This window comes from Capricornis sumatraensis, chromosome 8, assembly GCF_032405125.1.
Source record: "Capricornis sumatraensis isolate serow.1 chromosome 8, serow.2, whole genome shotgun sequence".
Lineage (NCBI taxonomy): Eukaryota > Metazoa > Chordata > Mammalia > Artiodactyla > Bovidae > Capricornis > Capricornis sumatraensis.
Window position 1 is genome coordinate 100,560,943 of NC_091076.1, and position 22,655 is coordinate 100,583,597.

The window sequence follows — 22,655 nt, forward strand, 5'->3', positions numbered from 1 at the left end:
GGCGGGGGGCGCGGACCGGCCCCGAACCCGGGCAGACGCGCTTTGCAGAGAAATCTGGTGAGGGGCGGGACACAACGAACCCCTCAGCGAGTCTGAGCCCGGGCTGGCTCTCCCCAGTTCCCTGTGACCCACTTCATGGGGCGAGGGCAGCGCAGGCAGGCGGCTCCCACCCACCTGGACAGGTTGCGGTCGGTGGGCAAAAGTACCCCCTGGGCTCACCTACCTTCCAACCAAAAGGCAGCTGGTGAAAACTCGGGTGTTTGCTGTCAGTCACCACAGACCCTCAAGGCCGGCAGCCCGCTGCGCCCCCATCCCCTCCTGTCCGCTGCAGTAGCCAGACCATCCCCACCTGGTAGCAGTTAGAAGGGGTGACCCAGCCACACCTGGAGAGCCGGCCTTTCCTGCAGGGCCCGGGCTTGGGAGCACAGACTGATGTGGGAGAAAGGCACTGGAACCAAAATGTATCACAAAGTGCAAAATTCTGTATTTCAAAATACCCTAGGGTGAGCAGTTGGGTCTGCAGAGCTCTGGTTATAAAAGGTGACTGCACCACGGTGGGTGGGGCCGGGAGAGCTCACACAGTGCTTCTCCCTTCCTGGGTCTGTTCTCAGGCATGTCACTCCCTGCGATGGAGATGACAGAGTGGGGAAGGCCCTCTTGGCCAGCCAGGTTCTTGACCACCCCACCACCCAGACAGGCACCCTGGTTGTAAGCTGCGGCTGTCCTGCTCTCAGATCCTGCCCAGCACTGATTTTCCACGTTATTGGCTGTAGACTCTGTGCAAAGAGCCCAGACTTGCCAGTGGCCTGTTCCTGGTGAAGAAGGGAGGGGCAGGAGCCAGACACATGTCCGACAGATGCCACCTTCCTGCCGCTCTCAGACTTTCCCTGCTCCCTCACTTTTGGGGGCTCAAGGTCCTCAGGGGGGACCCCTGCACATAAGCCAAGACAGCATTTTGCAGGAAGCTGGCCCTTTGGGCCTCCTCATCCCGAATCCGGGCGATCTCAGCCTCTTTAAGGCGAAGCTTCTCTCGGAGAGAGGCATTCTCGCTCTCCCTGTCCAGCAGCGCCTCCCGGTGGTCACTCGCGATCACTGCAGGAGAGGAAGTTCAGTGAGGAAGGGGGCCCAGGAGGTCCACAGGCGGCTGGCAGGGTGGGGTTTGCTCAGGGTCCTCTGCGCGTACACACAACCCAGCCTCCCCTACCAGCAGCACCTCCCAGAGCGAAGACCTAGGCCAAGCTCAGCTCTCCCGGCCCACCTCCTCCTCCTGTGGGATGGCCTAGTAAGAAAGGCCCTGCAGAGATGCCAGGGGGTGGGGGGACCTGGGGCTCAGCTCGCCTTTCAGCTGGCGTTCCAGGGCCGCCACCTTCTCCTTCAGTGCTTCCTGGGCCGTCAGCTCGGCCTGCAGGCGGCCATTCTGCTCTTGCAGCTCCAGCCGCACCCTCGTCACCTCAGCTACCTTTTCTTGGTCCTTGTTGCTCAGCTCCTGCCAGGCGAGGAGGGGTGAGTGTGAGGTGGTGGCTGGGAGTGGGGGGGGGGGGGGCGGTCCAGGGGCATCAGGGGGAGCCCTCAGTGTCCCAGCTACCTGTTGCAGCTCCTCCAGGCGCCGCCTCAGGCTCTCCACCTGCAGGCCCAGCTGGCTGGCCCGCACCTGGGCATCGGCCACCATCTGCTTCTGCTGCAGGCAGGTGCTCTGAGCCTCGTCCCGTGCCTGTGCCAGCAGCCGCAGCTTCTCCTCCAGGTGAGCCTGGTGCTGCTGCTGTGGGCCCAGGAGAAGGACGGGTGAGCTGCTCTCTGGCCTGTGGCTCTGAGCTCCTGTGAGGAGTGACCCCTGTCCCTTCAGGCTGAAAGGAGCTTATATTTGCAATGTGGAAACCACTTTGTCACTACAGTTAACACATGTCTTGCTCTGAATGGGCTCAACTCGAATGAGGAGCCTCCCCCGTGTGCCAGGCTGACACCATCCTGCCGTCTGGCCCCCCGCTTCCACCAAGTGGTCACAGGTTGCACATTTGGGACAAACCCCTTCCCCAGCGTGGGGAGGGAGCACACTGGCTTTTTGCAGGGGGGGCTGGAGGTGGTACTGATGGGCTGAGTGTCCTCGTCTGGCTCTTCTGCACCCCTGGAACTCCTGTTCCCTTGTCCCTCCCTACAGAGCCAGGAGACAGCCTTGGTCATACCCACTTAAGCCCGAAGGGCTGTGCAAGCCCGGCAGCTCATGCCAGCCCCTCAGTGCTCTCTCCCCCGTGGGTGTTGCAAGCAGTGCGCCATGACCCTGCGCTCACCTCCTCCAGGCGGACTTGGTTCTTGGCCTTGATGAGCTCCTCCTCGGCTTGGCTTCGCTCACTGAGTGCCGCGGCCTTCACCCGGCTCAGCTCCTACACCACAGACTGTAACCGCTGCACCCGTCCTTGGCCCTTGCCCGGGGACCCCTTCTAGCCACACCTAGCCTCCCAAGCCTGCCACCCAGCTTACCTCCTCGAGGGACAGCCGCACAGCCTCCAGCCTCTGCACCCTCTCTTGCATGGCCCTCTCGCTGTCCTCCAGGTGGCGAGTCATGTGCTCTACCTGCCCAGGTGCGGGGCGGGGACAGGGCTGGCAGTCTGGTCCCCCAGGTTTCCCCTCATGGGATCCCCACCCTGGGGGGCAGATGAATCTTGGGCACCCTGTTCCTTCCGAGTGGAGGCTGCCCCAAGTGGCTTCGCAGGAAGCTAGGACGGAGGGCAGGTCCCAGTGCTGCACCCCAGGTGCAGCCTGCACTGTGGCCCAGGCACAGTCAGTCAGGGTCCCTTCTAGAAACCGGTGGGGAGGGTTTGGGTCTGACATCTGCCGGGACTGTCATCAGCAGCCCAAGGTTGTTGAGGGAAGCCGGGCCAGGAGTCTGCCTGGGGAACACCGTGCCCCACTGAGGTGTCTGCATGCCCTGGGAGAGCGGGGAGGACAAAGCCCAGAAGACACAACTGATAAGGCACCTCCTTGAAGCGCAGATGTTCCGCGTCCTCCAAGCTCTGCCGGGACCTGTTCTTCTCCAGCTCCAGGCGTTCTGGAAGCACAGGGGAGGCGTGTGAGTGGGACTCCTCAGGGGGCCCCTGGTCCTCAGGCCCCAGCAGCAGGCTTGGCTGTGCTGACCTTCAGCCTGGATGGCCCGCATCTTCAGCTCAGCCGTTGTGTTGGTCAGCTCCGTTTTGGTCAGGAACAGCTGCTCCTGCTGAGATTTCACCTTCCGCTCCAGCTCATCCACCTGCAAAGTCGGCACGGAGGGAGGAAGCTACGTTCTGCTTTCCCGAAGCCCCACCCCAGGCTTCCCAGGGGCTGGCCCCACTCCCACCCCCACCCCATACCTGGTTTCGCAAAAGTAGGTTCTTTTCATTGGCAGCAGACAAGTCTCTGAGGAGCTTAGACTCCCGTTCTGCAGATTCCTGGGGGTGACATGGCAAAAGGGTGTCGGTGGCCACCTGCCACCACGCACCCCCGGCCTGCCCACCCCACACCCACCCACCTGCTGCTCCAGCCTGTGCTCCTTGGCTTGCCTCTGCACCAGGCTCCGCTGTTCCTGCTCTGTAGTGGCCAGGAGCTCCCCCAGGTCCTGGGCCTTCTGCTCCGACAGAGCCAGGGCGGCCTCCGTCATCTGCAGTCTGCAAGGAGGGAAGGGCCATCCCCACCCCAGCCAACCTCTAGCCTTTGCTAAGGTCATTCTTGCCAGGCCACTGCCCCTGCTAGTGCCCCTTGAGCTAGTCTAGGCTCCTCAGAGACTTGTCTGATGCCAGTGAAAAGAACTTGCTTTTGCAAAACCAGGGAAGGGGATGGTGGGGGAGTGGGACCAGGCTTCTGGGGAGCCTGGGGTGGGGCTTGGGGAAAGCGGACAAAGCTTAACCTTCCCACCCTCAGTGCCCAGTGCCCGGCTTTGCAAGCGGATGAGTTGGAGCTCCTCCCAGAAAGCCTTCCCAGTAACTACCCTAGCGGTTTCCCTGACTTCCTTTGTGCAGTGGAACTTGAGTCCCTATTATGATGGTCCTCCTCTGTCCTGTGGGCAGGTCTCTAAAGTGTTCTGAAACCTCCTCATACTCCCATCCTGCCCTCTGCCCCTCCTTACTTGGCCTTGAGGGAATTGATGATGGAGTGCCTCTCGTTCAGGGCTTCCTGAAGCTGCCCCACACGCGCAGCCGATGCCCTGTAGACACAGAAGAGGGTCCGAGGGGCCCAAAGCCGAGTCGTCTGAGCCCCTCCCTGAAGCGGCTGCTGCCCCTCATGCTCACACAATGCCCAGGTGCGGGCTAAGGCAGTGCTCAGTGGAGCCTCGAAGCCTCCAGCCAACTCCCTCAGGAAATACAGCCCACATCCTTGTCTGTGGGGAGAGGACCAGGCTCACACGTTAGGTCACTCCAAGGCCAGAGCCAGGACCCAGACTCCCAGGTTCCCCCACTGCACTGCCGCCCTGCCCTGGACCCGGGGCCAAGCTCACTTGCTGCTCCTGGCCATCTCTTCTCTCTGTCTGTCGATCGTCTCCATCAAGTCCAGAAACTGGGGACAGAGCCAGGCAGGGCCCGTCAGGGCCCAGAGCCTGCTCATGCCCCACGGTTGGCAAGAAAGGAGGCCGACATTTACTGAGGCAGCAGGACACCAAGGAGCTGAGCCTCATCCAAGGAGAGGGTGGCTGCCAGACAGGGAGGCCCAGAGGGGAAGCCCACCCACCCAGCTGAAAGGCATCAGAAAAGAGGCTGCCTCGGGCCTAGGTACTGGCTTCTTGGAGAGGCTCCAGGGCTCAGAGGGAGGGAAGAAGGCCAAGGCATGGGGGCTGAGGGAGCTCTGTCCACACAGCCAGGGCGGGGCGAGGCTCTGCAGTCAGAGGCAGCGTTGTCCTTACCTGCTTGGACTTCTCTTCCCGGAGGTGCCGCACCTCCTTGCTGAGCACCTGGGCACGGGCCTGACTCTCCCGGAAGACGGTCTGCCGGTCCTGGTTGTGGTCCATGGCTTGCTCTGTTGGAAGCCGCACAGATCAGACCCCTCAGTGCACTAAGCAGGTGAGAGGCTCAGAGGTGGCGGGGCTAGGGGATGGGGCAACAGTGAAGCGAGGAGCAGGGGAGGCACCGGGTCGGGGGGACAGGCACGTGGAAGAGATGAAGAGGCTGCTCAACAGTCACAAAAGGTGGGCATTTGGATTCTGCCCCAAAGCTTAAAAGCCAACATGTGATTTTTAAGAGGTGAATGTCGTGCTCAGCTCCCATGTTCTGGAAAGATCCAAGCAGCATTTGGAGAGGGACCGGCCAGAAGCGGCCACGCTGTCAACTGGGGTGACTCAGAGGCAGGTGCAAGAACCAAGAAACAGGAGAGGACATGAGTTGGGCAGACTCAGGAGATGGTAACCACACACTAGATTCCAGCCCAAGCTTGGGCCCTCAAGGGGCTGGTGCTGCCAGTGGAACAAGTTGCCATGCGGAGTGGCAGAGTGCTCAGCAGGCCTGGGATGGAGGAGCTGAGGGTCATGACGGAAGGGACCGTGGTGTGAGGAGGGGACCATGGTGAACCTGGGCCGTTGGCACTCTGCGGGCTCCCACCTCTCCCCTTTCTTCCTTGGTGTCTGCTCCCTGCTCCCTCTGTTTCTAACACTCTACCACTGTGATGCCTTTATGGTTCCAGCCCAAGCCGCCCCTCCCTCGGTGGGTTCTGCCCCAAAGGTTAAACGCCAAAATGTGGCTTTTAAAGGGTGAGTCAGCTGATCCCGTCAACAGGGAATCAGCTCTATGCCCTGCTTCAAACAGTGCAAGTTGCCAGCCGCCCCATGTGCCCATACCCACGGCTCTAAGGATGTCACCAGGGATGTTATTCCCAGCCAGCTCCAGCTTCCACAGGGTTCTGTTGCTGGGGAGACAGTTCACCAGGGCGCGGCCCCCAAGGAGGCCAATGTGATTCCAGCGCAGGTCTGGAAGGAAATGTGGTGTTGCCAGGGGTGGGAGGGCTGGCCCAGCCCAAGATGCTGGTACTTCCGGTGATCGGCCACAGATCAGGAGCCCAGTTCGGTGTGCCCCTCCTCACCACCCCTTCCCTTATGGGAGAGGACAGAGGAAGCATTGGGAGGGCTGAGATGCAAGACCTCCCTGCCTGCCCTGAGGATGGGGAAGGCTGGCGCTGGCAGCCTCACCCAGTTGCTGGAGGCTGGCATTGCTCTTCAGGGCCAGGGCCAGTTCCTCGGCACCCTTGTGGTTGATCTGGTTGTTGCGGAGGTCCAGCTGCTGCAGGGCGCCATTGGCCGCCAAGGCCCCGCAGAAGGTGGCAAAGGCTTCGTCCCATGTGCCCAAGTTGTTCCACTCCAGGGTGAGGCTGCAGGAAGGGTGGACATGAGGTGCATACCCTAAAGGGCATCCTCCTCCCATGGGATCCAGTGGGCTCAAGGAGGAGCACAGGCTTGGGGTGTCTCTGGCAGAAACTAACTTATACCCACCTACCCCCCACCAGAAAAGACTGGCATGAAGGTGTGAACTCTCATGTTGCAGAAAAATGTCCCCTGGAGAGCCAACCCAGAACCAGAGAGAGAGAGCAGGGGCTGGGGGAAGAGCTGGGGGCTGGGACTGCCACCCTACCTCTGAATGGACTTGTTCTGTCGGAGGAGTTTTGCCAGTGCCTCGGTCCCTGCTGCTCGAAGGTTATTGCCCTAGGACAGGAAGAGGCCATCCAGTCACTCCCCGGTGTCCTGGGCTGGGCTCTGAATACCCTGGTCAGGCAGCGGGTGAGGCCACGGTGAGCTCTGGACAGATGTGTGGCTCCTTTCAGATTCTGCCTTCCCTGACCAGAGTGGCCTTTTGATGCGGGATCTTTCAGTGTGCTTGTGAGAATGCTCTGGAACTCACATTTCCACCCTCAGAACACCAGCACACATGCATGAGACCATGAGAAAACGGTGTGGAGCCTGTGTGCCCAGAGCGCTTACAGACATGGCCTCTGGGCACCATGCAGACTCCTGGTGGCCGGGACACCTCTATCTTCTCTACTCCTGCACTCAGGTGGCATGCCCCTGAGTCCAGATCCACCCACCTTGAGATCCAGAAACCGCACGACAGTGTTGACACACAGCCCCTGCAGCAGCAGTGTGGCCCCTGTAAGAGAGCAGGGCAGTCACTCCCCACCCCTGGCGGCTCCATCTTGGGGCAGCTCCCCAGGCACAGGGGAAGGATGGCAGTCCACTTGGCCCCCACCCGCCAGGGTTCATGCCAAAAGTCACCCCACTTCTGTGTCAGGTTTGAAACTGCTTCCAAGTGCCAAGTCAGGCTGCTGACCCTTGTGCTCATCAGCACGGCAGGATTCTCTGAAGCTGGGGGACGCTAAGGGCTTTCCCATTAAAAAGAGAAATCGCCTTCTGCGCCCAGGCCTCCAAAGGTGTTGGTTTAATGACAATGAAACTGAGAAACTTCACCAAAAATAAAAAAAGAGATCAGGTGGGACAGAGTTCTTTGCTAGAGGTGCCAAGCACGGAGGACTGGGGAATATGTAGCTGACAAACAGCAGTGCAAAAGCAGTCAGGGGAAGTGGGCTTGAAGCAAAGGGCTTGAACCCAGCCCCAACTCTGAAGCTGCAAGGACTGCCCTGGGCGCTGCCAGCCCTTGGTGCCCACCTTCCTCACTCAGCATGCAGTCACTCAGGATGAGCTCCGTCAGCAGTGACTCCTTCTGCAGCAGCCTGCCCAGAGCCCTGCAGGTGTCCACTGTCAGGCTCTGTGTGGCCAGGTCCAGCCGGCCCTGTGGCAGCTGGTGCAGTTGCTGCAGGACAGTCTCCTGGGGTTCGGTTCCACTCTCCTTGCACAGCCGGCTGTAGGCGCGCCGGAACTCCTCCATGTCCGTGGCGTGCAGGAAGGGCTTCCCTCAAAATTCCTAGACAGGACTCACCAGAAGCCAGCTGGAGCCAGGAAGCCAGGGAAAGGCAGTAGGGCAAGGCCTCTCCCATGAGGGCCTACAGAGACCCCGGCAGCTAAGTGGGGGCACAAGGACCCTAAGTCCTCAGCAGGCGAGGAACAAGGAACAAACTGAGTTGGTCCAACAGGCAAGAGGCCCCAGGAGGGAGGGGGCAGTTGATGCTCAGGGGACGGCAAGAGCGGGGGACCGAGGAGGTGGGCGTCCTCGGGGTGGAGCCTCCAGCGGCAGAGCCTGTCCGGGCGTCGGACGTACCCCTGGGCCTCGGGCCCAAGGCCCTAGCCCTCGTGCAGCTGACCCCGGCTCGTTCGCCGCAGGTGTACGCGGCCTCCGCGCGCCTCAGTATCCAGGAAGAGCAGGGCGCGCCGGGAAGGCCTGGTAGAAACTACGACTCCCAGGAGGCTTTGCGGAGGAGGGCGTTCACCACGGGCCAATGAAGGCGAAGGAGCGGGCGCGCGCGGCGAGTCCATTGGTTGGCGGTGCGAGGGCGGGGCTCCGGGAGGCGCGCTCTGGGTCGATTGGCTGGCGGCTCGGGGGCGGGGATCCAGAGGGCGCGCTCAGGGTTCATTGGCTGGGGAGGCGGGGGCGGGGCTCCAGAGGGCGCGCGCTTTTGTGGCAGTCATGGAGGAAACCGGAGCTGTCTTCCGGAAAGTGAGAGAGGGTGTGCTGGCTGGGCGGGCTGGGGGCGGCGGGCGAGGTTTCCGCGGCTGGGGGACGCGCACGGACCTGGCTCCCTGCCTGACTCAAGTGCGGGTCTTGAGCCGGCTCCCCCGCTGCCATCTAGGGTGAGCCGGTTTCCAGAATCCGGCAATGACCCCCATCCCGAGCGCCCTTCGTCCTCCGTGGTCCCGTGGCCCGGTAACAGAAGGTTGAATAGGCGCCCCGGTCTGTGGCCAGACGGAGAGGGTCTGCAGAAATCCCGCAGGGGTGGGTGCTGGCACAAATGCAGGGAGACTGAGAGAGGAGCCTGGGCCGCCGACCCCTGCCCCTCGCCCCGCGGCTACGGGATCGGCAGGACTCTCCTCCCTCAAGGGTTTAGCGTAGAGCACAGTGCGGCCCAGCTCGCTGGTAGTCTCGGCTGTGTATTCTAAAGCTGTGTATTTTGGCCTTTTTGCTGTCACGCCAGCCCTGTGCTTTGCGTCTTGATTTAGCCGGGCTGGCTCGGTTGTCTGGTGTGTTTGTGGCTCTACGAGTGCTCTTCTTAGCAACACACCCAGCACAGTCAGGCACTGGATATGCACCAGGCATGAATTAGCCCGTGTAATGCTCAACACCCTAGGACATGGGTCCTAGTACTGTCCCCAGTGGGAGAAATCAGCAGAACTAGGATCAAACCCAGGCCATCCACTTCCAGAGTAAGCCCCTTTGCCCTGCATCTGGTGAGTGCTGCCCTGGGTGGATGGATAGGGAGGCCTGCCACCTCCTATACACTGCTGGCTACGAGTGATCTGAGTCTCTTTGTTACTCTGCCTTAAGGTTAGAAGACACTGAGCCCTTGATGTCAGGCTTTTGTGAACCTGGGGCGGGAAGGAGCATCCCAGCCCCTTGTGAGCACTGCCTTGTCCAGCCTGTCTTTAGTGGGGATTTTCGGTCTTTATTACTGAGAGCTGAGGTTGTGGCCATTCCCCATGACCAGGGCTGTCCCCGTGAGGGTGACCGGGAGGAGAAGGGGTTGTGTTGCCTCCACACAGTGGGACAAAGGCTGACCACGTCCCAGGTCCCATCCTCCCCTCTGCAAGTTTAGGGAATCTCTGCTCCCAGCTGGTGTTGATCCCTCTGTCACAAACCACCCCATGCAGCTGCCCCCCAGCAGCAATCTGACTGATTTAGCTCTTCGCCTGGGTATGGGAGCTGATGGAGCGGTAGAGCCTTCTGGGCCCTTCCTGGTATTTTCCAGGTACACAGGCTTCCCCAGTGGCTCAGTTGGTAAAGAATCTGCCTGCAATGCAGAAGACCCATGTTCAATCCCTGGGTCAGGAAGGTCCGGTGGAGAAGGGAATGGCAATCCACTCCAGTATCCTTGCCTGGAGAATTCCATGGACAGAGGAGCTGGCAGGCTGCAGTCCATGGGGTCATAAAGAGTCGGACACGAGTAGGACCAGCAGATGGCGCCAGGCTCCCGTGGTCACAGCTGGAATGGTGAAGCTGCTTCAGCGCTGCCCGAGTGACCTGTGGCAAGCTCTTCCCCTCCGGAGCTGGGTCTCTGGCGGGGTCCACTCCCTCCCCTCTGCTCTCCAGCTTTGCTGAGCTGCACTGGGTGAGGCAGTGCCATCTCCATGGCCAAGGCTGGAGGCCTGGTGGGTCCTCAGCTCACCTCTGCACGACACCCGGCCTCTAGGCACCCACTGTTGCTGTCCTACCTCCCCAGGCGCTCTGCGGGCTCTTCATTCACAGCTCCTTCCAGCTAGTCCCTACCCTCAGCAACCTCCCTGGGTCCCCTACCTTGACTGCCCATTGACAAAAAAAGCCTGGCTCCTGCTCAGCTCTAGGGTTCTCACAGTACCCTTCCCCATTACAGGAAGATCCCCTTCTCCATGCTGTGCTGTAGGCCCCAAGGAGGGACCTGGGATGGAGCTGGCGCCGTGCTCAGAACAGGGTCTGGCAAAGCCAGGCAGTGTTAGTGACATGGGCAGGCCTGTGAAGGGGCCCACTGTGGGGAAAGCAACTTGTCTCTAGGGGCAGGAGCACAAGACCACTCTGGATACCGTAAGGACTGGAGCCCCAGAGCAGTGGGCAGGCACCTGGGCTGCTTCCTCGTGTCTGCCACACGCATCTGATTTCTGGCTCTCCTGGAGGCACTTGCAGGGAGGTAGTCCCCCATGCCTAGTCCTCCACCCTGGGGAGACCCAGCCCCACAGACAGCATTTCCAGCTGGAAATTATAACCCCATCCCATCCGCAATGAAATGACCAAAGGGTCAGCAGGAGGGGTGGGGGAAGTGGCTCACTGATGTGCCCTCCGTTCCCCAGGAGCTGGTGAGCAAACTGCTGCATTTGCACTTTAAAGACAAGAAGACCAAAGGTGTGTGGGCCCGAGGCAGGGGTGGGGTGCTGGGACCCTGCGCTGCAGCTCTGCAGGAGCCAGGGCCTTAGGGAGGGCTGGGTGGACCAGACAGAGGGCGGAGGTCACCAGCCTGAGCTTGAGCCAAGTCCAAAGGGGTGAGGGCGGAGTGGGGCGGCAGGGAGAGTGCATGCTTGTAACCTGCTCCCTTCACCTTGCAGTCAGTGGGGATGCGCTGCAGCTCATGGCCGAGCTGCTCAAGATCTTCGTTGTAGGTGAGCAGAGGGACCCGATAGTGTCCTCTGGGTCCCACCCAGGCTTGTCTGGACCATTCGTGATCCCTTTACATTTTTCAGTGAGGCTATCAAGACACCTTTTTCCCATTTTCCCACAAGCACCTTGTCCCTGAAAATTTCTGTGTTTCAGAAGCCCCAGCCTCAGTCTTCTGAGCTGTCAGCTGGCACAGGGGTGGGGGAACAGCCAGGGCTGTGGCCCAGGGGGGTTGGGGTTCAAGCCCCCCCGCTGCTTTCTCTACCTTACTTCCCCCGGCCATCACGGCAGAAGCGGCCATCCGCAGCGTCCGGCAGGCCCAGGCAGAGGGCCTGGCCCGTGTGGACGTGGAACAGCTGGAGAAGGTGCTGCCTCAGCTGGTAAGTGGGCCTCCAGGAACAGGGCCTGGGCCGGGAACGGGTGGGTGGCCCACACCCATAGGCTCTGAGCGCTCCTCTCCCCCACAGCTTCTGGACTTCTAGGGTTTCCACCCTCACTGTGGCCGCCTGTTGGGAGTCATGGCCTCTGGCTGCAGATATGACAGAACCTGCTGACCCACAACGTTCTCCAGCTCCCAGCAAACCACCCCTCTTCCCCTGGTCATTCCTTCTGCCTGCTGCTGACGGCCAGGACACAGCATATGGAGGGAAGGGGTCGCTGACAGGATCAGGGGCCAGGTGCCCACCCCACTTCCCGGGGCAGCTAGGCGCCCACTGGTGTGAGGGAAGCATTTGGTCACTGGGAAGTGGATGTGGGAGACCCGCCCACCTGAACAGGTAGCCCATGTGTCCTCCACGAACACACAGAATGGTGTGGTTCTGCCACTGGTCCCAAAGCTAGCGTGTCACCTTCTAGCCATCTGATACTCCCCTCAAAAGATGCTTCCCTGAGCTATATATTTGTTTTCAACAAAGCAACATCAATAAATCAGAGCCACCTCCCCAGGCACAGCCTCCTGTTGCCATTAATCACCCAAAGTCAAGTTGCTTCAAAGCTGGGAGAGGACAGAGTAACAAAGAGCATGTGTGAGTACCCTGCCATGGGCCGGGCTCGAGGGCTGTGAAATCGGAGCCCTCGCACGTGTGGCTGCCCGCCTGGGATGGTGCTTCTGCCCGGGGCTGCCGAGGGCGTGGGGTGCCACCGACTGGCCGGGATGCCCAGGGATGTGTGGGCAGGGCTGTTTGGGGGGAGAAGGAAAGGTCCTTTTCACGCCAGTGGAAAGGACCACTGCCCCCAGGGCCCAGGCCAGGCAGGTCAGGGCTGTTCAGGACCTGTTAGGAACCCAGTCAGGAGGCTTGGCTGCCCTCTGGGGCCCAGCAACCAACCTCCCACCCCCCCAGCACCTACCTCCCATTAATTCTGAAAGCTGCCTGGACTTGTCAACCTAGGATTGAAACACCCCGAGGGCTCTGGGCCCAGTGACCTCAGAGTCAGGACTCTCATGAAGCAGCGGGACCTGGCCTGCTGGGAAGGGACATCTGCCCAACTGCCCCCACCGCCAAAGGGTGGCATAGGTAGGGGGCCAGCCCGCCCGCCCTCCCTAGTTTAGCCCCGCTGGCTCCTTCCTGCACCCGTTCCCCGCCTCTGCCCCCCATCTTCCTCTCCCCCCTCCCACAGGGAGTCTCAGGGCTTCAAAGCTCTGGGCGCATGTGGAAGTAATTAGACCTGAGGGGAGAGGCTGGCGACAAGTGCCAGGGCCTGTGCCCCCCCCCCCAGCCACTTTGAAGTGCACTCAGACGGTGGGGCGGGCGGGGTCCCGGGAAACCCCAGGCCAGCCCTGCCCGCCCCGCCCTCCGGGGGTGGAGGCAACATCCTCTCTCCTGTCAGAGGCTGGGGGCCCAGCCTGAGCTGCAGCCAAGCAGGCGACGCCCGGAGGACTTTCTCCCCAGACTCGTGTCCTCCACTGAGGGGGGGCTGTTAACGTCAGTGAGGTTCAAAACCAAAGGGCAGGCAGTTCAAGGAAGACACCTGTGTGCTTAACAAGAACAAGCCCCAGCAAGCGGCCTCTGGGCTCACGTATCACCATCTAGCTAGGCTGGGGGCCCTCTGGCTGGGAGCTTGGCGCAGAGCAGAGGGCCAAAGGACCCTCCCCTGGAAAAGATGACAGGAGGGTCTCAAGAGAGGCGCGCGTCTTTATTCCCGCTCAGGGTGGGAAGGGGTCCTGTGGCTGGCAGAGTGGGCACCTCTGGCGGCTCTCACCTCTTCCCGGCTGCAAGGCAAACACACAGGGTGACCTCGGGGCCCTGGGCTCCTGCCCACAGCCCTGCCCCGCCCGGCCACACCCCCAGGGTACCTGGCAGCTTCAACCACTTGGGCACTTTGCCCAGATCCCTCCTCACAGGCTGGGCTGTCCCCCGGCTGGGCTCAGGGGGCCCCACTGTCCCTTCCTCAGCAGCTGGCTCCAACTCAAGGGGTGCAGCGTCAGGGGCTGGCGGTGGGGGTGGGGTTCCCGCAGCCCTGGACATGCACCTGAAAACAAAGGCACAAGGGCCGAGGTGCCAGGGGGCGGGCGCTGTGCCAGTGTGCTCCCCCACCCTCTGCAAACACGCACCTGGCCACGAGCACATCAGCTGCAGACGGGGAGACGGTGTGTTCCAGCAGCCTGGGCTCCAGGTAGATGCCTGCAGGAGGCCCAGTGTACCCTCAGACCACAGACAAGGGGACCCCACCTGCCTACAGCTGCTTTGCTCTGGGAGGGAGTATGGCCTGGCCCTGGGGAGTAGTAGGGTATGGGGGTATTGGGGCCACAGGTCTCCCTCCCAGACCCGAAGTCCTCTGCTCTGGAGCATCTCAGGAGCTGGGATGTGGGGCCCAGGGCTGGCCGGCGCTGGTGGGCAGAGGGGGACCCTACCCACCTGTCGGCTCCTCAGGTCCAAAGTGCACAAGGGCAGCGGGGAAAAGGTTCGCCTGCAGGGAGGGCGGAGGGGAGCTCAGGGACCAAGTGGGCACCGTGGGGCACAGGATGGCAGGGAGGAGCAGGGCTTCCGTGCTGGCCTCACGGGCACCGCATCTGTTAGGCCCAGGGCTCCACTGAGGAGGCCTACAGCCCCACCAGGCCCCTCCCATCACGCCGCCCACTGCCCAGCTTCACCTGTTCCTCCTCTGGCACCAACCCCAGTGCGAGCCAGGCCAGGGCATCAAACCACAGGGTCCTGCCAGGGCCCAGCCCCAAGCACCAGCTGAACAGGAAGCTCTTGTGGTGCGCGTGCTCTGGCATTTTTAACTACCTCCCCTTCCTGCCCAGGTCCCAGGGTCAACGCTTTATATTCTGAAGGCTGTGGCCACCCCCACCCTCACCAGAGACTACAGGAGACATCGAGAGGTCAGAGGAGATGCAGATGAACACAGAAGTGCATGGATGGGGATGGGGGCATGGGGCGCAAGGTGGCCGCCAACACAGGCACAGCCCGCTATACCCCCACCAGCCCCCCCGACCTCTGCTACCCGAAGAATGGAGGGGGGACTCTGCAGGGGCTGACAGGTGAGCCCGGTCCCCTGGGAGCAGCTGGATGGGAGGCGGGCGCGCCATGTGCAGGGCTCTCCAGTGGGGCCCAGGCATGGGGAATGAGCAGGGGGCCTCTTGGAGCCAAGCTGCTTTAGGAGCCTGGGCCCAGAGGTGCCCCCAGGCCTACTGCCTTGACCTGAAAGCTCACATAAGGGTTCCCTGACTCGGCACTAGGTCACCTTATGAGGAAAAGCCAGTGCTAGCCAGCGAGAAGGCCCTCCTGCAGGGTAGGGGGGTCCCCACATTCTTCTTGGCATCCTGTCCGTGGGGGTGGTGGCACAAGATTTCCACTCAAGGACTGGCCCCACCTGCATAGGACGCATCACACAGCCCCTGAAACGTCCCTGGAGGCCTCCCAGGCAGGAGGCCAGACCATGGAGCAAAAATCAGGGCTGTAGGAGAGGATCCCAGAGCCCCCCAGCGTCATCACCTGCCTCCACTCCCACCTCTGCATCCGAGGCAGGAGTGGCTGCAACCCCCAGAGCTGGCCTGAGGAACAGCAAGGCCACCACCCACGGCCGTGTCCTCAGCCCTCGGCGGAAGGGCCGCAGCTGCCAGCTGAGTGTGTCCTCTCAGCTCTGAACTCTTGAAATTGGGTGGGGACTTATTAATAGAAGGAAGTTTCAAAGACCAGAACGCTGGGATTGCAGGCAAACAGAGGGACAGAGAAGGGCCATGAACACCCTGAAACCCGACTCTGAGGCCTGGGATCCCAGCCTACTGCGGAAGGATGGCCTGGATGGTGTTCGGGGGCTGCCCCTGGCCCTGGAGGCACCGGAATCTGGAGGGGCTGGAAACAGGTAGGACAGTACCTCACCCTTTCTCAGGTGGCCCAGTGAGGCCAGACCCTGACCTGGCCAACCCACTAGGCACTGGTAGGATCATCCCAGTGGGGCCGTCTAGGGGATGCAGAGCTTAAAACCTTGAAGGACCCCTCTGGGCCCCTAGAGGCCGCTCTTCTGGAACCTGGCCTCCCTGCCTGCCCTCTGCACCTGCTGGAAGCCCCCCACCCGCCAGCTTGTATCCCAGGGGACAACCCCACTGGAAAAAAGGGTGAGCAGAAAGCACAGAAGACCACCATGGCTCCAGGAGGGAGGCGCACCCCTCTGCTCAGGCTGACAAAGTTCACAGATTGTGGTGGTCTTCGGGGCCCTCTAAGGGCATCACCAAGGGGTGGGGCTTGATGCTGGGGCTCTGGGTGAGGCAGTGCAGGGGGGCTGACAGGAGCGAAGGGAGGTCCCTGAGGCTCAGGGCTGCACCAGCATGAAGAGGGTTCGGACTCAGGAAGCAGGTATGACATGGGCTGTTGGGGACCTCTGTGTCCACGGACGGCATCCTTGGCAACCACCCATCCTCAACCTCACTCGTCTTGCCCAACAAACAGTCACTCTCCTGGCCCCGTGGCCAGAACAGGCAGCTAGGCTTCCAGCCCCCACACCCACCCTGAGCTGTCACTTCCTGGGGCGCAGGACTGGCCCCGGGCAGCCTCCAGGGCAGCCGGCAGCCAGCACGAGGCCCTGCCAGGGACATGAAAGCCGGCAGCTTCCGCGCCCGCTCACCCGCGGGTGGGAGGAAGGCTTCCTTCCCCGAGCCCTGCCAGCTCTCTGATCGCGGGCGGGCAGGGACACCACCCCGAGCGGAGGCCCCACGGCTCCAGGGCGAGCTGACAGATGAAAGGAGACGGCTGCTAGTAGCAGGGGGCAGAGTGCCACCAGGAATCAGGCCACGTGGGCGGGACAGGCGGCACCCCAGGGTTCCTAATTGGAGGGGGGTGCCTGGACGCTGGCCTCGCTCCATCCCAAAGCATCTTCCAAATTCAATGTTTATCAACAGGCTGGCCAAAGAGGGAGAGTGGGGAGGGAGGGAGGCAGGGCGGGTGGGGATAGAAGGAGGCCCAGTGCCTCTGGGGCTCCTGGGGGGCTGAGAAGGGGGAGTGGGGGTGCAGGGAAGCACCCTGCTCCCACCAACCTCGACTCCTTTCCTTGGTGGGCTTCTAGCCTCTCTGCTGGTCTGGCCCCATCCCCTCAAGATGGTGGCAGCCCCAGGCAGCAAGCAGATCCCCTTGCCCCAACTCAGACCTCTGCAGGGCCTACTGGCCATTTAACAAAGGCCAGCCTCTGTTACTAATTAAAATATCTGAAGAGACTTTAAGAGGAAACCATTAGGCCAGAGGGCTGGGGAGGCCCCGGGCTGCTCTCCTGGGGTGAAGGGACAGGACATTCCTCCTGGCTCTGGACTGCAGCCCAGCAGGGCACCGGATCCACACTCCTCACCCTGGGAGCTCTGGGGGCCCCCAGTGCCTGGGGAGGGCCCGTCGCGGCCTTCCCAGCAGAGGCCATGGGATCCAGGGGACAGGCAGGGGCAGGGCAGCAGGCCTGGCAGCAGCCCCTCCAGTCTGCAGCCAAACTTGCCCGGCAGCTGGCACCCCAGGGGCCTCCTGGGCGGCTGGCCACCTGAACTGAGGCCTCTGACCCTTGGTCCTTCGGGGGCTCCCTGAGCAGCCCCATGTGCCAGCCCCTTCTCACCCAGATCCAGGGGCAGTCCTGGCTCAAGCCGGCGGCAGCCAACTGAGCAAGCCCATCCCCACTGAAGCAGGAGGCACGAGAGACTGGAAAGCCCCAAAACTGCCTTCAGAGGCACTCTGGTACAAGTTTACCCCTCGACAAGGCCTTATCACGCTTCTGACTGTGGCCTCACCCACCCTCCCTCGCAACTGTCCCTCCCAGGCCAGCCCCAGATGGTACCTGAAAGAGGCTCAGCGTGTGGTCGTCCAGGATGGTTTTTGGAGGAGCGATGACTGTGGAGAGGTGGTTGTCTGCACCAGGAAGTGTCCTGCCCCTCCCCTCCCCCCATCACCACCCCCACCTTTTGCCCATGCTTGCCCCTACACCCCCGACCCCACTCCCAGAACAGGCTTGAGAATGAGTCAGAGGATTTCTGAAGCAGCCCCCTCAGCTCACATCTCCCTGTCCATCTCTGTGTTGTTGCAAAAGCCCAGCCAGAAGCTGGGGAGAGAACCAGGGGCAGACTCACTGCAGGGGAACACCTGACCCCTCAACCCCCAGATGTTCTCCAAAGGTGGCCAGGAGCTCTCCCTGACACCCCTGCCCCCAGCCCCCACCTCCCCGAGGGCAGGCGGGCAGCAGAGGGCACAGGTGTACTGAGCAGAGCAATGGTCACCCTCCCTCCCCTACTCCTCTAGCTCATGCTCAGACCCCAGCGCAAGACCCACCAGCCCCGCTGCTGCTTCTGTGGGAAAAGCTACTTCAAGCCCCAACTGAGAGGGGCCAGGGCCGCTGAAAGGAGGTCCCGAGGAAGCACTCACACAGGTAGAACGGCAGCTCCGGGTTGCCCAGGTGGCTCCTCACAAAGTCCCGCAAATCCCCCACTGCAGGAGGAAGAATGGGTAAGCAAGCACCCCACTCCAGGGCCACGCCCCCTCTGCAACGGGACGAGCCAGGTCCAACCTCACTCCCCCCAGGCCACGGAGGACCCCACTCAGAACTGGTGGCATGGCTGTCTTTCTTCCAGGTGAGCTGCAGTCCCAGGCCAGAGACCCCGGTACTGGGTGTAGGGGAGCCCACCTTCTCTGCCCCTCTGTTCCACCAATGCCCAGAACAGGTGGGTGCATGAAGGGCACCCAGCTCCAGAGGTACTGCCTAGCTGCTTTGCAGGGCCTCTGGCGAGAGCCAGCCCCCAGCCCTGTGCCCACTGCCTGCCCCAGAGCCCAGACGGAAGAAGCCTGGAGGGGCTCGTGGGGCCTCCCACCCTCCTGGCCGCCCAGACGGGGCTCCTCACCAGTTTCGCTGGGGCGGAAGAAGCCCTGCAGGATGTAGCGGTCAGGAAAGAGGACCCTCAAGACCACCTAGGCCAGGACAAGCCGGTTTGTCAGCAGGACAGCTGGAGCCCAACCCAGGCAGCCATACCCCTGGCCCCACAATGTCCAGGCCTCCCCAACACTGGGCCAGCACCCCCTCACCTTGGCTGCCCCCTGAAACTCCTGGCCATGCGCTGGACGGAAGGACCAGACAAGTACCCACGTGCACTTGTGAAAACACAGTGACATTTTTCATCTTAAAACGGGGCTGACTGGTTCATTAACAAACCGCAGCCCTGCCGGCCTGGGCTGAAGTACCGGAGACCATGGCCAGTGACCTGTGGGCTGTGGGAACTGCAAGAGGCCCCAGCGCAGAGCCGTGTGGAGACCGCACCCCCTGCCCCGGGTACCTTAGGGTAGCGCTGCAGCTTCTCCTTCATCTGAGCCTCCCTGAAGGCCTTGGTCACCAAGGGCGCTTCTTCTAGGCGCTTCCTGGGGAGGGGGCGGGGAGTGGTGAAGGTCCCAGGTCTCCCCAGCCAGAACGGAGGCCCACACCAGCTGGACTCAGCTTCTCCCTCAGGCTCCGTGAGCTGCTCTCCCTCACAGGGCCAGAAAGGACTAAGCAACCCCTGCCTGGGCCCCCCCACCCTCCAAGGTGCTGCTGAGCGCATGGGTGTCTCAGAAGGGGCCAGGGCACACCCACCGCTCACTCTTGAGTTGGGCGAAGCGTCTTCTGACGTCGTCCACAGTCACCTCGAAGAACTCGTCAGGCAGCTCCGCAGGCCAGGCCTGGAGCAGCACCTCCAGGTCCGGGTGGCACACCACGGGGTCTCGGTCCACCGGCTGGGCAGGCAGAGAGCTTAGCTGATGCAAGGCCCGGGTGGGGCCCAGGCTCCCCACCCTGAGGGGCTGGGCTGGCCATGCAGACCCCAGCTGAGCTCTGTGCTGCCGGCCCCACCTGTCAGCCCGTGGCCAGGCTCCAGGGTGGGGCGTGGGGCGCCCGAGCCTCTCCAGGACCAGGGCCCCTCCCCCCAGGCCCACCCGCTCAGCAGTGACAATGCTGAGACCCTCACCAACAGGGCGCAGGGCCCTAGGGTCTCCGTGCAGCCAGGTCAGAGGGCACCCTGACTACTGAGGGGACTTGGACAGTGAATTAACGGCAGCATCTCTGTTCGCATCCTGTCTTCACGAGGGCTCCCCATGAGCCCCAGGAAGTCACCTGTTATCACAGTCTACCAAAGTGGGGAACAAAACTGGAGAGCAGCACCCTGGTCAGGGCCACGTCAGGGATTCCACGGGAGGGGCAGGACAAGCAACAGCCCCTAAATTAGAGGTCTGGCAAAAACCTGCCAGCCGCTGGCCCCGTGGCTAGACTGACCCCACCTCCCCTCCCTGGGGGAGCAGTCAGACCCTCCCTCCGCCCACCACGGGGACACAGGAAGGGACAGCCTCTCTCCTAATTGGCAGCCAATGGCGAAGGAAATTACAAGGCAGGGCTCACTCTGCTTGCAGTGCCTCCGGGTGTGGCCCAACTGATGACGGGGGAAGACACCTTCGCGGTGCTGAGGCTGCCTATGGAGCCCAGGCAGACGGAGGTGTCCCTCGGGGCCCACGCCAGGTCCTGCCCTCCCTTGCACAGACTGTCCACAAACGTCTGGGGTGAGGCCTCTTTTGCCTCCTGCTCCTGCCTGCCCTCTCTTCCACGCCCCAGCCTTGCACAGGAATCCCACCCTCTGCCTTCGAAACCCAATGCCAGGCTTGGCAGGCTTCTCTCATCGTCCCTTCCTGCACTCTGGCCTGACCCCAGCCCCGCTGGCTCTGAAGGTCAGACTCACCGTCTTGGGGCTGGCCAGCGCACCTGCCAGGTAGCTCAGGGCTGTTCCCCCAGCCACCCCCAAGGCCCTGACTGCCCAGGCCGGCAGGTCTCTGCCATTCCTGAGCGCACAGCTGCATCACGCCTCGTAACAAAGGGCGGTGGGCTCTCGCCATGAAGCCCCTCTGATCTCAGGGCACTGGTGGCAGAGTGGCTAGGAAAGACTGGCTGAGGCCCGGGAAGTGGGGTCGGTAGGTGGCTGACCAAGGCCCCCAGGGGTTGCCCCCTCAAAGCCACAACCCTCCTGCAGCCCACAGGCAGTCCACGCCAAGCTTTTTATAACAAGATGCCAGGCGCCAGGCTGCCCCCCACAGCCACGGCGCCTGCATTCCAGAAGGGCCGAGCACTCGCCTGGGCTCCTGGGGGAGGGTGAGGGCAGACATGGATGTGCCTGAGCTGGGCACTGCAGTGTCCACCAGTGCCAGGCCCCTGGACGGGCGAGCACAGAGCCCACAGGCCACCCTGCTCCAGTCCTGCCCTCAGAGGGCCCCGTGTGGGCACACGAGTGAGTTGCCCTGAGAATCCAGCCATCGGGTGACTTGTGGTCTGTGGCCTGGAGCTGAGCCTGACCATCCAGAAGTGCCCCTGATCTCCGGGGGACACGCTGGTGAAGCCTGACCCGGAGAGCGTGGGGCCGCTCTGGCGTCCTCATCCTGGGTGCTTCCGGTGCACAGCCCAGGGGTGACCTGGAAGACCGCGGGCCCCTAGCACTTTCCACAGCCCTCCCACAACTTTCAGAACAAGGACATAGGCGACATCAGCCTTTGGCTTCATGCTGCTCAGGGGCCACTGACCTTCAGTCAGACAGTAAACTGAGAAAAATCTCTCTCAGTGTTGGATCCACCCTCAATTCATGCCCCTCCTCCCACGCACGCCTCAGCTCTGCTCTAGAAGCCTGTCTTTCTATCCAACAGCAGCTTGGAGCCAGGGTCCCACATAGGAGCCAGAGGGCCAGGAGAGAGCCACCTCAAGATGACTCTGACCCGCCCGCATCGTCTGCACCTTGGGGAAACTCCCTGCTCCTGGGCAGAGGAGCCAGAGGTCTGATGCCGCCCATCAGAGCCCAGACCACCCAAGTCCCAGAGCTGCCGCCCTGACCCGGCCCCAGGAGGGCCCCGTCCCATAAGAAGAGTGGATTTCCATGGCTGGTTGGTAGGACGCATCACCCTGTCCTGCCAAATGACCAAGGGAGAAGCCAGGGGCCTCAAACACCTCCACACAGCCTGCCCAGTGGAGATATTCCCACTGCAAAGAGGAGAGAGACCAGGAAAGGAGAAGAGGACCTGGCAGCTCCACGTGGGAGGAAGTGCGGCAGACGCGGCACCGGGGGAGGCCAAGCCTTGGCCCCGCTCACTTCGGATGCTCTGCCGGCAATCTGGCCCTCATTTGCTGTCCCTTCACCCGCCGTTCCGTGGTCATGGGCAGTTATTACGCACACAGCTCCCATCCTAGATGGATTTATGGAGATGTTTTTGGATAGAGACTAGAGGCCTAGGATGAGACCATTAGGGGAGGAAAAAGAAACGCACACAATGGCCACTGTCAGAGGGCCCTGGCACCCTCACCACGGAGACTGGGCTCCTGTGCGCTGGTCGAGGGCCAGAGCCCCCAATTCTGGGATGGGGCTCCGAGATGAAACGCCCCCTGTGGGGTGGCAGGCCTGGAACCTCCTCAGCATGCCTGACAGCTTGTCTTCACAGCCCAGAACTCCAGGTCTACTCCAAGAGCCTGTGGGAGCCGCTTGGAGGATGCGCCTCCACCAAGAACCCAATGTCACCAGGCCTGGGTCATCCTGGCAAACCTGCAAGTTTTCCATCATTGGCTCAGAGTCCAGCTCCTGAAGGCTGTCAGTATTCAGGGCAGAGACTGGTTCTGACTCCCTTACCCCTTAACCCCCGGAATGCCAGAGGAGCTGGTCTCTTCCCTGATGGCCTCAATGCTGTGGGCATCTGTCAGCGAGAAGATGAGTAGAATGATGAGGCAGCAGCCAGGGCCTGGGGCCTGAGTCCATGGAGTTGCGAGGTGGGGGGTCTATACAACTGCCCCTGACAGGTGAGCAAACAGGCACCATCCTGAGGGGAGGCACAGTGGGTGTCTGCAGGCTCCAAGGGTAGGGCCTTAAGGGACCCAACCCTGCTGGTGAAACACCCCGTGGGGGTCCCTCATTTCTTGCAAACACGTGACCCTGGCAAAGATTCCCTTGTCCCAGCCTCCACCAAAGTTGGAGACAACACCCAGAAAACCAGAAAGGAGGAAGGTAGATGGAAAGAGGGGATGAGTCAGGGGGTC

The 22,655-nt window shown here is 62.1% G+C and overlaps 3 protein-coding genes across 5 annotated transcripts in view; 1 reads left to right on the forward strand and 2 right to left on the reverse strand.

The window, feature by feature from the left end:
- Positions 1-356: 356 nt before the first annotated feature.
- On the reverse strand, positions 357-7,955 carry LRRC45 (leucine rich repeat containing 45). Its single transcript, XM_068977139.1, has 17 exons — positions 7,607-7,955; positions 7,030-7,091; positions 6,579-6,649; positions 6,140-6,318; positions 5,792-5,920; positions 4,865-4,977; positions 4,463-4,521; positions 4,094-4,171; positions 3,500-3,635; positions 3,342-3,419; positions 3,130-3,241; positions 2,973-3,043; positions 2,476-2,568; positions 2,286-2,378; positions 1,586-1,759; positions 1,339-1,486; positions 357-1,092 (listed from the first exon to the last, which is right to left on the reverse strand). The coding sequence occupies exons 1-17, from the start codon at positions 7,824-7,826 to the stop codon at positions 896-898; spliced, it is 2,013 nt and encodes a 670-aa protein (XP_068833240.1). The 5' UTR covers positions 7,827-7,955; the 3' UTR covers positions 357-895.
- Positions 4,518-11,774, forward strand: CENPX (centromere protein X). Of its 3 annotated transcripts, none has more exons than XM_068977140.1 (6): positions 4,518-4,733; positions 4,889-5,021; positions 10,871-10,922; positions 11,123-11,176; positions 11,463-11,551; positions 11,639-11,774. In XM_068977140.1, exons 2-6 carry the CDS (start codon positions 4,968-4,970, stop codon positions 11,651-11,653), a joined length of 264 nt encoding a protein of 87 aa, XP_068833241.1. In that variant the 5' UTR covers positions 4,518-4,733; positions 4,889-4,967; the 3' UTR covers positions 11,654-11,774. The 3 variants fall into 3 exon arrangements, with proteins under 3 accessions (XP_068833241.1, XP_068833243.1, XP_068833244.1); XM_068977142.1 differs by having other exon boundaries at positions 11,466-11,551; XM_068977143.1 differs by lacking the exons at positions 4,518-4,733; positions 4,889-5,021 and adding an exon at positions 8,520-8,552.
- Positions 11,775-13,300: 1,526 nt separating this feature from the next.
- Positions 13,301-22,655, reverse strand: part of ASPSCR1 (ASPSCR1 tether for SLC2A4, UBX domain containing) — a 28,348-nt gene continuing 18,993 nt past the window's right edge. The window contains exons 8-16 of the mRNA XM_068977629.1: positions 19,197-19,336; positions 18,904-18,985; positions 18,475-18,541; positions 18,002-18,064; positions 17,421-17,473; positions 14,027-14,078; positions 13,723-13,792; positions 13,465-13,640; positions 13,301-13,380 (exon numbers count right to left, since the gene is read on the reverse strand). Of these exons, the coding sequence (XP_068833730.1) occupies positions 13,367-13,380; positions 13,465-13,640; positions 13,723-13,792; positions 14,027-14,078; positions 17,421-17,473; positions 18,002-18,064; positions 18,475-18,541; positions 18,904-18,985; positions 19,197-19,336 (717 nt within the window). The 3' untranslated portion in view covers positions 13,301-13,366. The remainder of the gene's footprint in view (positions 13,381-13,464; positions 13,641-13,722; positions 13,793-14,026; positions 14,079-17,420; positions 17,474-18,001; positions 18,065-18,474; positions 18,542-18,903; positions 18,986-19,196; positions 19,337-22,655) is intronic.